This window comes from Aulonocara stuartgranti, assembly GCF_965226115.1.
Source record: "Aulonocara stuartgranti genome assembly, chromosome: 3".
Lineage (NCBI taxonomy): Eukaryota > Metazoa > Chordata > Actinopteri > Cichliformes > Cichlidae > Aulonocara > Aulonocara stuartgranti.
This window is the reverse complement of record NC_138941.1, coordinates 58,237,022-58,251,522: the sequence shown is the minus strand read 5'-3', so window position 1 is coordinate 58,251,522 and position 14,501 is coordinate 58,237,022. Positions and strand designations below refer to the sequence as shown.

General features: G+C 41.1%; 2 protein-coding genes and 1 long non-coding RNA gene across 6 annotated transcripts in view; 1 reads left to right on the top strand and 2 right to left on the bottom strand.

The window, feature by feature from the left end:
• Positions 1–14,501, top strand: part of LOC309701818 (uncharacterized protein) — a 54,510-nt gene that overhangs the window by 20,304 nt on the left and 19,705 nt on the right. The gene's annotated exons all lie outside the window — the stretch shown is intronic.
• LOC309703360 lies at positions 3,881–4,524 on the bottom strand. Its single transcript, XR_014275877.1, has 2 exons — positions 4,456–4,524; positions 3,881–4,375 (listed from the first exon to the last, which is right to left on the bottom strand). It is a non-coding gene; the product is annotated as an uncharacterized lncRNA (long non-coding RNA).
• LOC309704051 (putative nuclease HARBI1) lies at positions 6,239–8,192 on the bottom strand. The gene is made up of 4 exons (XM_082529003.1): positions 7,532–8,192; positions 7,343–7,455; positions 7,146–7,257; positions 6,239–7,065 (listed from the first exon to the last, which is right to left on the bottom strand). Exons 1-4 carry the CDS (start codon positions 7,962–7,964, stop codon positions 6,683–6,685), a joined length of 1,041 nt encoding a protein of 346 aa, XP_082385129.1. The 5' UTR covers positions 7,965–8,192; the 3' UTR covers positions 6,239–6,682.

Below are 14,501 nucleotides of genomic sequence, written 5' to 3'. Positions count from 1 at the left end.
TGTGCTCTAAGTTAAATTTCAAAGGCACAAATACAACAGTGTCTTAAAAATCATGGGCTGAGTATAATAAATGTTTGTGTGAATGATATAAATACAATTTTGGAAAAATTGATTGACTTGCGCATTTGTGTAACTGGGGCGAGGTGTGATTATGTACATGGGATGGAGATTCAAAGATTTTCAGCAATAACCAATATTTTTTATTTAGTGTCTTTTCTTGCTGGCAACTTCTTCAGCTTTCAAAAAACACAGTCGCTCAGCACTGAGGCGTTGCAAAGCATCTCAAATGGCGTAGCACTAGTGATGGTTTTGTCATCGGTTACATGTGATTATTTCCCACAAATGCAAGGTTTTAAGGAGTGGCTCAAGGAAAATCCAACTTCGAGTTTGGAGCTTGTATGAGAGCACTGCTGTCATATGACTTTTACTACCTTGTACTTACTTTTGCCTCTTTATTCCTTCAGTTCCCTTCTGCAAAACTCAGATTTGACTCACCTGCAGTGCAAACTCCTGGATGCTGATCGTTCTTGTTGAACTCACTGAGTCAGACTTCAAACACCCCGATTGCCATGTGTTTTAAATATTTATATGAAAATCATAGTATTCTATGATGATTACTGAAACTTTTTGTTACATCCTGGGAGGCTGTGGGAGTGTGTGGGCGTGGTGTTGTCTTCTCTCTCTCCTCCTCCTTCGTTCTGGCCCCTCCCCTTGTCTCTCTCTGCCCCTGCCCTCTCCTTTAGGTCACACCTGCTGCTCATCTGCTCTCGTTACAACCAATTACCCTCAGGGGTGATATAAGCTGGAGAAGAGCAGTGTGGAGGAGGAAGGAGAGGTTTCTGGTGGTTTTCCTCTGTGCTGGTCAGAGTGTGCTACTGACTTAGGTGTGGAGCAGCCTGCTGCGTGTGACCAGCCTTCTGGTGTGTGGCTCTTTGTGAGTAGTGCTTAACTGAGCAGTGATTGCCCATGAGTGACGGCGGCCTTCATTAGTTTGTGTGGCCTGCCTGGATATTGTTTGCTGTCTCTTTCTGTTGAAGCCTTATTGTTGCTTTCTTTGTTGAGTGGTCATTACCACTTTGGGTTGACCTCCCTGATTTCTTATTAAAGCAGCGGTGCTGTCTCCTTTTGTTGTGGCCATTTATAATTATTGAGGTGTTTGCCTACAATAAAGATCTATTTTATATTAAATACCTCTGCCTGGCGTTCTTTTCATTCCACCTGGATCTAACTGTTACTGTCCCCTACCCTCATCGCCTAGCATTTAAGAGGGGACGTAACACTTTTATATTAAAATTAGATTCAATTATATTGTGCAATTTCTTCCCATAACCAAGATTGGTCCAGTCACCAACTGGACCAGTCGTGGTGACTGAGGAGTTCTGTTGTCCCCATGATCTTTCCTCCTGTTGATCAGATTAAAAATTGACAGCACAAATTTAAATTATGACAGCAGCAAAGTTATATGGTTGTGTATTTCATTATGCTAAAGAATAAAATAAGCAAAACATTTCAATTCATGCAGTAATTAAAAAACAGCTTGGACATAAATATATTTTTAAAACACAAGCTTGGAAAGGTACTGTACAGTGCTGTACAGTTTCACTTGGTTGCAGTTTTTGAGTGAATTTGATTCATTATTGTATCTGAAACATGAGAATTTCTTCCTTCTGCTCTTTCTTCATGTAACATTTCAGCTGCAGTCAGAGAAGAAAACTGAAATCATCAATCAGCTCCAGCAGGTGAAACAAACAACAGAGAAACTGAAGAATCAGGTAGAGAAAAAAAAGCATGAGGTTTGTCTTTCAGTTCTAAACATTCAGAATTTGCTGACTCAAATCTCTTCATGAATGGACTGCACATCAATATTGACTCACCAAATCTGAAGGTCTGAAATATAATAAAAGAATCTAGAATATATACAATTTACACCCAAGATACAACATTGTGGCTGATGTCTTCAGATGTTTCTTAAACATGTACACATGATTGTTTTTTTCTCATCATGCCATCTATTTTGTGAAATGCACCAGTCCCTTTTTCCTCAAAGATACTGTTTATCGTTACAGTCAAACAGTTTTGTTTGGTCAGACCTCAAGACATGTCTCCAGAAATTAGGATTTTTGTCCCCATGTGCAGCAGCAAACTGTAGTCTAACCTATTTTATGGTGGTTTTGAAGTAATGGCTTTCTCCTCCCAGAGTAACCTTTCAGCTCCTGGTGGTACAGGACTCGTTTTACTGTGGGTGGTGACGCTGTCTTTCTAGTGTCAGCCAGCATCTTCACAAGGACTTTTCATCATGTCCTGGGTTGTTTCACATATTTCAAACAAAAAATGTTCCTCTTTGGCACTCAGAATCTGTCTCCTTCCCAAGCAGTTTGATGATTGTACGTTCCCATGTTTTTTATACTTGTGTATTATTGTCTGTACTGATGAATGTGAGACCTTCGGTTATCTGGAAACTGCACCAATAGATGAGCCACACATGTGGAAGTCCACAGTTCTTTTCCTGGGCCCTATTTCAGGAAGCCGGTTTAGAAAACTCAGAGTGAAAAACGACACTCACGGTTGAGTAACCCCGAACTGTCCAACTCGGAATATTCGGTTTCAGAAAGGCTAATAACAATTAGTTCAATCAATGCGGAGTTGCTTTAACCCCAAGTGAAGCGCGCGGACGAGGATACATAAAGCCCTGATAAGCAGAGCACAGATTAAGCGAGTCACCATGGAGACGGAGGGAAAGAAGGCGCGGTCAATGTATTTCACAGCGCTTGAGGCCGAAATTCTGATGGCAGCATATGCCGATAACATGCAAATTCCGCAGAAAAAAGTAACACAGCCACAGCTGTGAAGAAAGGGAGCATGCATGGCAAAACATAGCCGACAGCGTCAATGCGTGAGTGTTAATTTAAACATTGATCTAGGGATTTCCACCCATTTAACACGTTATTTTATTATATTTTATTTTATTTTTTATTTCATACATTTTATTTTGTGATGTGATGTGAGCGCAGGTGCAACCCAACAGGCCCCAAACGTGCCTGGCAGCAAGTAAAAATGAAATATAAAAATATAGTCCAAACAGGTAAGGTGTAATTGTATTACGAGCCATAGTGCTTGGTCTGTTTGTCCGATGTAAATCAATTGCAGTTAGAGGCTACATTAATTTTCTTTCTGTGAGCACTTATTGAAATTATCTGAGCACATTACAAGTACATATTTGCTTACTCTGTATGCTCAAATGTGGCCCGTTATAGCCAACAGAAAAAAAGCGGAGGCCCGAAAAACAGGTGGGGGTCCTCCACCACCACCACTCACAGAGGCTGAGCAGTTGGCCCTCAGCCAAAACAGTGGGCGCCCTGTGGCCGAAGGCATCTCTGCGGGGACATCCTCTGAGGCAATAACCCCGCAAGACACAAGTGCCTACATAAGGGGTAAATTCAAAATAATACATGATGTGCATACATCCTTTCTTCACAGTCACCTTTGCAGTGCGACACATTCATTTGATAAACTCTTTACCATAATGGATTATTTTGTAGTGAAGTTATTTTCCGACTGATTTTGCCTTCCCTCAGTCTTGGTTGTCTTTGAGAGCATAATGACAATGAAGTGTAAGGTGATTGGTATGTTTGTTAATTGCCATTTGGTCCCTTGTAAGTTATAAGTGACCTGTATAAACCTCATATTCTATCAGTTGATGGTGATGGTGTACTGCATCTGGTGCAGCCTCCTGTTCAGCCAGACCAACATGCAGTTGTGAGTACTACTCCACAGATTATATGAGTGTACAGTAGAACAGCAATGTTGTTTATTTCTTTACTACAGGAAAATAATGAAGAAACATTGACAGCTGTTACAGAGGAGGAAGCAACAGAGACACTTTATGAGGTTTACATCTTTTAATACTTTGTGTACAGGAAACACAGGTGACCAATAAAGCCAGTTGAACAAAAAATCTGTTTATTCTTCTTTCAACATGTTGAGGTGATGGGTCAAAAGAAATGATTGTGACATATGGTGTCTCTGACTGCTCTTCCATCTTGTATGTCCGTGGGAGGGTCAGGATGTTCATGGTTTGGATCACTGCTGATGTTTGGTTCAGAAGGACAGTGTTCTCCTCTAATTGTGGCAATGTTGTGAAGAATCACACATGCCACAATAATGTCACATGCCCTTTCTGGGGTGACCCTGAGTCTTTGCAGGCACTGGAACCGGGCCTTAAGCATTCCGATAGTCATTTCAATTCTGGCTCTTGTCCTGCAATTAGCCAGATTATATCGCTGCTGTGGGCCCGGGTCAGGGTCAGGGTAAGGGGTAAGCAAATAGGGTAAACATGGATACCCCCTATCACCAAGCAAGTAGCCAGTGAACTCTCCTAAGACAGAAGGATACACTTCAGTTCAAATGTCCCTGAAGCAATTGGTCTTTATATATTTTAAAGTATTCTCAACTCACCATGTCCAAATTTTGTGCTCAGTGTACATTCACGGAATATTTGTGAGTCATGAACAGAGCCTGGCCACTTGGTTTCAGTAACTGCAATTTTGTGGAATCCCTCTTTGATAAATCTTGTGGGTCTATGACCGGGGAACACCACAGACGAGTACAGGAGACGTTTCAGTGCAACTGTAACATTCCTGACTGCCCGACAGACGGTAGCCTTGGAAACGTGCTCAGCGTCACCAATATTATACAGAAAGCTCCTGTTTGCAAAAAACCGAAGTGCAATACAAATAATATGTACAGAACTGAGAGAATGTCCGCGATGTGTCACATGAGTAATATTAGGCCTGAGGATGTTATTCAAATAAATTATAGATTGTGCTGAGAAACGGTAACGTTCGCACAGAAAATCATCAGGAAATGATAAAATGTCCAAACGCGCTCTAATCACTCTCTCCCGGCGGAGAGCTCTGCGGAGAATTTGGGCTTCACGATCTACTGGCTCTTCAAGGAAGTGGCACGCCATGTCCGACACTTCCTACTGTCAGGTTTCCGACAAAGGGGCGGAGACAGTCAGGGTTAGTTGTAGTAAACCTGCTAGGGGGCAGGTTAGCTTCACGGAGTGTGTCGTCATAGTGACTCACTCAGGCTTCAGCTGAACTCGCTTTGTGAAACCGAAAACCCAGAGTTTTCGTTAACTCAGGGTATACTTACTCAGTTTTTCCACTAAACCGGCTTCCTGAAATAGGGCCCTGGGCCCTGTTTCAGGAAGCCGGTTTGGAAAACTCAGAGTGAAAAACGACACTCACGGTTGAGTAACCCCGAACTGTCCAACTCGGAATATTCGGTTTCAGAAAGGCTGATAACAATTAGTTCAGTCAACGCGGAGTTGCTTTAACCCCAAGTGAAGCGCGCGGACGAGGATACATAAAGCCCTGATAAGCGGAGCACAGATTAAGCGAGTCACCATGGAGACGGAGGGAAAGAAGGCGCGGTCAATGTATTTCACAGCGCTTGAGGCCGAAATTCTGATGGCAGCATATGCCGATAACATGCAAATTCCGCGGAAAAAAGTAACACAGCCACAGCTGCAAAAGAAAGGGAGCATGCATGGCAAAACATAGCCGACAGAGTCAATGCGTGAGTGTTAATTTAAACATTGATCTAGGGATTTCCACCCATTTAACACGTTATTTTATCATATGTTATTTTATTTGTTATTTTATACATTTTATTTTGTGATGTGATGTGAGCGCAGGTGCAACCCAACAGGCCCCAAACGTGCCTGGCAGCAAGTAAAAATGAAATATAAAAATATAGTCCAAACAGGTAAGGTGTAATTGTATTACGAGCCATAGTGCTTGGTCTGTTTGTCCCATGTAAATCAATTGCAGTTAGAGGCTACATTAATTTTCTTTCTGTGAGCACTTATTGAAATTATCTGAGCACATTACAAGTACATATTTGCTTACTCTGTATGCTCAAATGTGGCCCGTTATAGCCAACAGAAAAAAAGCGGAGGCCCGAAAAACAGGTGGGGGTCCTCCACCACCACCACTCACAGAGGCTGAGCAGTTGGCCCTCAGCCAAAACAGTGGGCGCCCTGTGGCCGAAGGCATCTCTGCGGGGACATCCTCTGAGGCAATAACCCCGCAAGACACAAGTGCCTACATAAGGGGTAAATTCAAAATAATACATGATGTGCATACATCCTTTCTTCACAGTCACCTTTGCAGTGCGACACATTCATTTGATAAACTCTTTACCATAATGAATTATTTTTTAGTGAAGTTATTTTCCTACTGATTTTGCCTTCCCTCAGCCTTGGTTGTCTTTGAGAGCATAATGACAATGAAGTGTAAGGTGATTGGTATGTTTGTTAATTGCCATTTGGTCCCTTGTAAGTTATAAGTGACCTGTATAAACCTCATATTCTATCAGTTGATGGTGATGGTGTACTGCATCTGGTGCAGCCTCCTGTTGAGCCAGACCAACATGCAGTTGTGAGTAATACTCCACAGATTATATGAGTTTACAGTAGAACAGCAATGTTGTCTATTTCTTTACTACAGGAAAATAATGAAGAAACATTGACAGCTGTTACAGAGGAGGAAGCAACAGAGACACTTTATGAGGTTTACATCTTTTAATACTTTGTGTACAGGAAATACAGGCGACCAATAAAGCCAGTTGAACAAAAAATCTGTTTATTCTTCTTTCAACATGTTGAGGTGATGGGTCAAAAGAAATGATTGTGACATATGGTGTCTCTGACTGCGCTTCCATCTTGTATGTCCGTGGGAGGGTCAGGATGTTCATGGTTTGGATCACTGCTGATGTTTGGTTCAGAAGGACAGTGTTCTCCTCTAATTGTGGCAATGTTGTGAAGAATCACACATGCCACAATAATGTCACATGCCCTTTCTGGGGTGACCCTGAGTCTTTGCAGGCACTGGAACCGGGCCTTAAGCATTCCGATAGTCATTTCAATTCTGGCTCTTGTCCTGCAATTAGCCAGATTATATCGCTGCTGTGGGCCCGGTTCAGGGTCAGGGTAAGGGGTAAGCAAATAGGGTAAACATGGATACCCCCTATCACCAAGCAAGTAGCCAGTGAACTCTCCTAAGACAGAAGGGTACACTTCAGTTCAAATGTCCCTGAAGCAATTGGTCTTTATATATTTTAAAGTATTCTCAACTCACCATGTCCAAATTTTGTGCTCAGTGTACATTCACGGAATATTTGTGAGTCATGGACAGAGCCTGGCCACTTGGCTTCCACATTTGTGATAATGTTGGCAGCATCACATATGATCTTCACAGTGCAGAGAACACAAATTAGCATCCATTACTATAATGAAATAATTTGTTAGTTTGACATGCTACAGGGAACTATGTACCTGTACATTAATGCTGTGGAAAGACTTCCTGTTCACATAGTCTCCTTCATTTACTGAAGGAGCAATGATTGGAATGTGAGTGCCATCTATACAGCCAATCACGCCTGGGAACCCTGAAAATAAATGTGCAATTTAAGTAGTAGTCCAAGTATCACCACATCATAAATTGAGTTTTGTTCATCCTGATACCTGCAATTTTGTGGAATCCCTCTTTGATGAATCTTGTGGGTCTATGACCGGGGAACACCACAGACGAGTACAGGAGACGTTTCAGTGCAACTGTAACATTCCTGCCTGCCCGACAGACGGTAGCCTTGGAAACGTGCTCAGCGTCACCAATATTATACAGAAAGCTCCCGTTTGCAAGAAACCGAAGTGCAATACAAATAATATGCAATGAACTGAGAGCATGTCCGCGATGTGTCACATGCGTAATATATGGCCTGAGGATGTTATCCAAATAAATTATAGATTGTGCTGAGAAACGGTAACGTTCGCACAGAAAATCATCAGGAAATGATAAAATGTCCAAACGCGCTCTGATCACTCTCTCCCGGCGGAGAGCTCTGCGGAGAATTTGGGCTTCACGATCTACTGGCTCTTCAAGGAAGTGGCACGCCATGTCCGACACTTCCTACTGTCAGGTTTCCGACAAAGGGGCGGAGACAGTCAGGGTTAGTTGTAGTAAACCTGCTAGGGGGCAGGTTAGCTTCACGGAGTGTGTCGTCATAGTGACTCACTCAGGCTGCAGCTGAACTCGCTTTGTGAAACCGAAAACCCAGAGTTTTCGTTAACTCAGGGTATACTTACTCAGTTTTTCCACTAAACCGGCTTCCTGAAACAGGGCCCTGGTGTCTTGTTTGATAAAGACACAATAAACTTAGTGCATGAAAGTAATAAAAAAAAAAACATAACTCTGTCTTTATTCTGACATTACACAAATACAAAAAATATGTTAATATTTATTGATCTAAAACAAAACAAAAAAGTTCACTCTGATTTGATGTTTGACAGCAGTCCCCAACCCCCGGGCTGTTTGGTATCAGGCCGCGAGAGTTGAGGCTTTTATCATTTTTATTATCTGGTTTTATTTTGTTGTATTCATCCACGACACCTTAAAGGCCGGTCCATGACAATATTGTCGGACATCAGAATCAGAATCGTTTTTATTGGCCATGTATATGTGCAGACACATACAAGGAATTTGGCTCTGGTAGATGGTGACTCTCAAACACAGCAATGTAAATCTCACACACACACACACACACACACACACACACACACACACACACACACACACACACACACGTGTCTATATATACATTACACATGCATACATATACATACACAAACATACACAATGCTGTGTAAACCAAGTATAAATAACCAATCTAAACTTATATACATAGAATACAGGATGACAGAAATGAAATGAGGTGGAATGACAGACAGGTCAACTGTTAAGAAGGGAGACGGCGAGGGGAAAGAAACTGTTCCTATGTCAGGTGGTCCTGGTCTGCAGGCTTCTGTACCGTCTGCCAGAGGGCAGCAGCTCAAAAAGTCTGTGTCCACGGTGTGAGGGGTCTGTGATGATTTTCCCTGCCCGTTTCCTGGTTCTTGAGAGGTACAGATCCTGGATGGAGGGCAGGGGGGCATCGATGATCCTTTCTGCTGCTCGTACAGTCCGCTGCAGTCTGCTCCTGTCCTGTTTAGTGGCTGCATGATACCAGACTGTGATGTGTAGAAAAAAAAATCTAGGATATATTCATTTAAGAATATAAAAATTATTATAACTATATAATTATATAATTATTATATATTATTATAACTATTAGTGAGGAAAAACTGTGCTGGATCTTTGGGTCTTATCGTCCACCACACTGACATTGTGTTGTGGAAAAATAAATCAAAATGATTTTCTGACATTTATTTACACAAAGTAATAACCTTGAACACAGTTTACAATTAGTGTGTTTTCAAATCGTCACTGATCATTAGTTCAAGAAAGTTACAGCCACATACAAAAACATAAATTTTCTATTACATTTCTACACTTTTGAGTATTATTAAGAATGTTTAAAAAATGTGTATGCAAAATAATATTATAATATTTTAAAATATTAAAAAAAAGAAAGTTCCAAAAACATTAATGATAGGTTTGTAGCTTGAACCCATTCGCTGGAACGTTGAAGACAATATAATTACACAGCAAGCAAGACACGAAGTAGGCAAAGTTCTTCGTGTTACTCATGCATGAGGGAGACCTGCCTGGAGCCAAGTGTCGTTCCACCACTTGACCCCCATCAGACTCTCAGCCAGGTTCCCCATAGCACTCCTTCTATTGTGGTTACATGAATATGCATAGGGTCATTAACATATGACGTCTTACATACAAACAAAGAGTACCTTGCCTGTGTGTGTGTGTGTGTGTGTGTGTGTGTTGGGGGGGGTCAGAGTGTGACTCCATAAATGACTTCCCTAAGACCTGCTGGTCTGGAAGTCCAACAGTTCATCTAAACGAAAGGCACTTAGCCTAAAACAGATATAGTCACGTTTATCCTACCATAAAACAATAAAACAAGGTACGACCTCTTCCCATGTTCCCAGGATGTAGGTGTGCATTCCAGTGTGGAATACACACCAAGCCTTTGCAGCCTGTTAAAGATCACACATCCTATCACTACACAATCGATTATACACCTCTAAGCATGGTTATGGTTAATGGTTAAATATTTCTAAGCATAAATGACAATCAACAATACAAAACCTAACAATGACAGATTACAGTTCTGCAGTTTAAGTGAACACATCATAAACTGGAATTATAAATGACCATTAGTGGTTTAACTGTAAAGAAAGACTTAAAACTTGATTTAATTGAGTGATTGTTGTTCAAGTAAGGAAAACATTCGGTGTCAGACATCTGTAAATCCATTAGCTAATGTTTCTAATGTGGAAAACAATCATCAGCAGAAGCATTGTTAGGAATAAAGTTTCTATATCTATCACCACACATCACGCACAGACTTTGGAGCTGTTTGATCATCAGACCGGCTGCTAGAATTTGCTCTCATACAGCTTTAAGTGCATGTCTAGTGAAATTTTCTGCTTATAAAATCTGTAATTTGTTGCTTGTCTATCACAGAACAGAACAGCCATGATGTCAATTCTGAGGCAATTCAATTGTGTGCTTTATACTTATCAGTGACCCCTTGAGAAAGACCCATGGTATGTATATACACTTTGGAGTCAGCTTCAAAGATGTCTTGGAACATTTAAACCTATCATGAGGGGATAGTGCCTGTGGTTTAACCTGTGAATAAATCCTGGTTTGTTACATTAACTGCCTTTAAGTACCTTTCCAGGTTTGTGGTAACACCAGAAGCAGCCAAGCTACAAGGGACAACTTTTACCCACTCTGAGAACATGTCAATAACCTGGAGCAATACTTTTACCTCCATATGGTATTAGTTCAGTGAAATCCATTTATAGTTGATCACAAGGTTTATCTGATCATATTTGTGCTACCTGTAGAGTTTCAATACCTGTACCTGGATAGGTAGTTACACAGGCAATAGAAGAATTACAAAATAACATTTCAGAAAACACTTTAACAAGTCTGCAACAAATTAACAAGTGGCTCTTGGCGGAAAGGGATTGTCTGAAATACCGGAAGTGAATCAACGATTAGGCTTACTCCATATTTGTAGTACAGAAAAGTGATTTGTCACAGGGGTTTCCCTGTAGTCACATTTTCACAAGCAGAAGAAAAAGAGACTGAAGGAGCCTCAGAAAGAAGTCAAGGAACAGCCCCAAAATCAGTGCTGTCCTTTCTGATTTGATTTTTATTTTTAAAGAATTATTTTACATTTATGTTTACATCAACAGCTGGTGTGCTTAAGCCACCACACATTCCTTTATATTTGGAAATAAGCACAGCAATTTATTGAAATGTGTAGTGTAGAACCACCAGAATGCCAAACCTCTGAAAACCACCAAGGGGCGCCCTTTGATCACACCCTGCAACATCAGCAGTATTAGCAGGCCTTTCTTAAAGGAGGGATTAATTTTCACCTCATACTTCTAATTAAAATTACCAGTTACAATTTTAAAAGTATTCAAGATGAATTTTGAGGTGTTTGATTAGTCTGATTTTATCACATTTTTGACATGTATGAAAACTGGACTGAACAGCTAATTGTCTACATTTTAAAACTAACCTCACAGTTGGCTCCAGCAAAGTAAGAAATGCATTGTAGTAAATTAATTACTGTAAAAGTATGACAAAGTCCATCACAAACTTCACAACTGCCTTCAATCACCAGACCTGCAGCCTCCCTCAGTCTCCAGCCCTTGACCTACCATTTTACCCTTCACTTCACCAACTGCTACTTGGTTTATGCAGATTTCGCGTCCAGGAAAACAAGACAGTCAGCCACATCAGACCCTCATGCAAATGGAAATTACCTGTGTGGCAACTACACTAGGTGTCAAAATACAAGTAAAACTACACACTTTTCTCATCAGCAAACTGGAAAAATGTTTCAGATTAGAAGTCTGATTACTTGTGCATCTACCCATGTTATACATATGGTAAATGGCCTGCATTTGTATAGCGCTTTTCTAGTCCGTAAGGACCCCAAAGCGCTTCACACTACATTCAGTCATTCACCCATTCACACACACATTCACACACTGGCGATGGCAAGCTACATTGTAGCCACAGCTGCCCTGGGGCGCACTGACAGAGGCGAGGCTGCCGGACACAGGCGCCACCGGGCCCTCTGACCACCACCAGTAGGCAAACACGGGGTTAGTATCTTGCCCAAGGATATTTGCCATGCAGCCAGAATGCAGCCTGGGATCGAACCACCGACCTTCTGATTAGTGGATGACCTGCTCTGCCACCTGAGCTACAGCCACCCCATACAGCCATATGATAAGTTACCCGTGTGATCTTGCATATACCAGTAAAACTAACAGTGAACATAACCTTCCTGTCGTGTTCGGGTCTCATCTAACTGATTTACAACTTAAAATACGTATAAATAGCATGGTGGCACGGTGGTTAGCACTGTTGCCGCACAGCAAGAAGGTCCCGAGTTCAATTCCACCATCAGGCCGGGGTCTTTCTGTGTGGAGTTTGCATGTTCTCCCTGTGTTTGCGTGGGTTCCCTCCGGGTACTCTGGCTTCCTCCCACCGTCCAAAGACATGCAGCTTGTGGGGATAGGTTAATTGGATAATCCAAATTGCCACTAGGTGTGAATGTGAGTGCGAACGGTTGTCTGTCCCTGTGTGTTAGCCCTGCGACAGACCGGCGACCTGTCCAGGGTGTACCCCGCCTCTCGCCCTAGGACAGCTGGGATAGGCTCCAGCGCCCGCCGCGACCCTGAAAAGGATAAGTGGAAGCGAATGGATGGATGAACACTTATAAATATTGTGTTTTACATCTGATTGCCTCAAGGCCTTATGACATCCTCCACACTATGCACTTGAACATATTCTGATGAAGTTGTGATAAACATTTAATCTTATAATCACTGAACTATATATTTTGCTCTATAGAAACCAAACGAATATAACAGGGCTGTTGAGGGTGTTGAGACCAAAACTTTAAATCTGGTTTAAACCAGGTTTTTTGACTGTAGATTTTATAGCTCTGATGAATTCTATTAGCACAAAAGAAGAACACTAACTGATCTCTGCCAACAGGTTTCCCACAGCAGCCGTGGATTTCTGTCATTTCTTATGAGATGATCTGACCAAAACCAACCCAGAAGTTGCTCAACATGTAACATGTTTAAATAATCAGTTGTTCAACTTGTAACACTTTATTCAATCAAGACTCAGTTAAGTGAAGCAAAAGCTCTTCTCATCCATCTAAATTTCCCAAATACTAAAATTGGTTTAGTCTTTGTTTAATTAAGTAGAAAATGCAAAAAATCTTATCAACTAAGAATATGTTGATGATTCACTGCTGTGTCTGATTTATTAAGTTAATTTTCTTTTTTGAAATATTTTCTCAAACTTATTTTAAGCTAGTTAAGCAACCAATCAATTATTTGATCAGGTAACAACTCATGAGCTAAAGCACTATTCTGGGAACGTTTGTGTGTCTGTGTGTTTAATAGGGTTAATATTGTGTTCATTTTTCTGTGTCAGACAAATAGAACTGTGATGTTGCTGTATCTGTGTTATGGTGTTTCAGAAACATTTATATATAATAAAAAAATGAAGTTAAGTGAAGTAAGAAATGGAAAAAACAATCTTGATCTTTTAATATTAAATTTTTTAAGTTCCAAAACATGTTTCACATTTTTCTTTTTCTGTATGTAAACATATATTTTGTTTCTTTCTTTTCTCATAGATGATATTTTCACTGGGTGTCACATAAATGGACCCAAAAGCAGACACTATGCTCAACAGCCACAAGTTTGCAGTGAGTTTAGTAGTGAAAGTTCACGGCGGGAGTTTCACGGGGCAAAGTGCCTGAAATGGGAGAGAGAGTGGAATTAGTGAATGGCGAGGTTTGTGACGACGAGAGATTAAACAGTGAGAATGGGGTTTGCCTTACTTGTAGCGCGGGGGGGGGGGGGGGGGCAGGAGAGCTGTGGATCGAGGGCAGGTAGTTAAGGGCAGTTTCCAGCAGGTGAAGAGCCGCAGATGTCCTTACAGGTGGGCGACAGCGTGGGAGAAAACCAGGTGAGGCTTGGATCCGCTGATCCGGATGACACTGGGATTGTCTTTATATATATTTTTGTCAATTATTTTAAAACAGTTAACAAATTTAAAGTTGAATGAATGAAATGAAAGTAGTAACTGACATCCACACCCCTCTGTTGGGTCATTTTATTTTAAAATATGTTAATATATATATAAGTTTTTGTTTTTGCCATGCTTACTATTTAGCTGCAGAAGATACACTGACATGTTTGCAGCTACAAGGCTTATGTAGAATTTTTAAGCCACAAGCTGGCACTGAAATGATCACGCTGACGTATTTTAACTCTACTGTGAACCAACATTTTCTCATGCGGTTTGTATCTAAGAAGCTAAAATTACTGGAGCATCTGCAGCATCTAAAATAATCACACGCTGAGTAAACTGAGATACTGAGAGGTCTTTAAACATGCTCAGCAGGCCTGTGGTTTTAAACTC

What these genes read in the sequence shown, in the direction of transcription:
- LOC309704051 (XM_082529003.1), bottom strand. Translation starts at nt 7,964, where the DNA reads ATGGCGTGCCACTTCCTTGAAGAGCCAGTAGATCGTGAAGCCCAAATT. An exon ending in GGGATTCCACAAAATTGCAG is followed by an intron (nt 7,456 to 7,531) that starts GTATCAGGATGA and finishes ATTTATTTTCAG; the next exon opens with GGTTCCCAGGCGTGATTGGC. An exon ending in TCCACAGCATTAATGTACAG is followed by an intron (nt 7,258 to 7,342) that starts GTACATAGTTCC and finishes TGCACTGTGAAG; the next exon opens with ATCATATGTGATGCTGCCAA.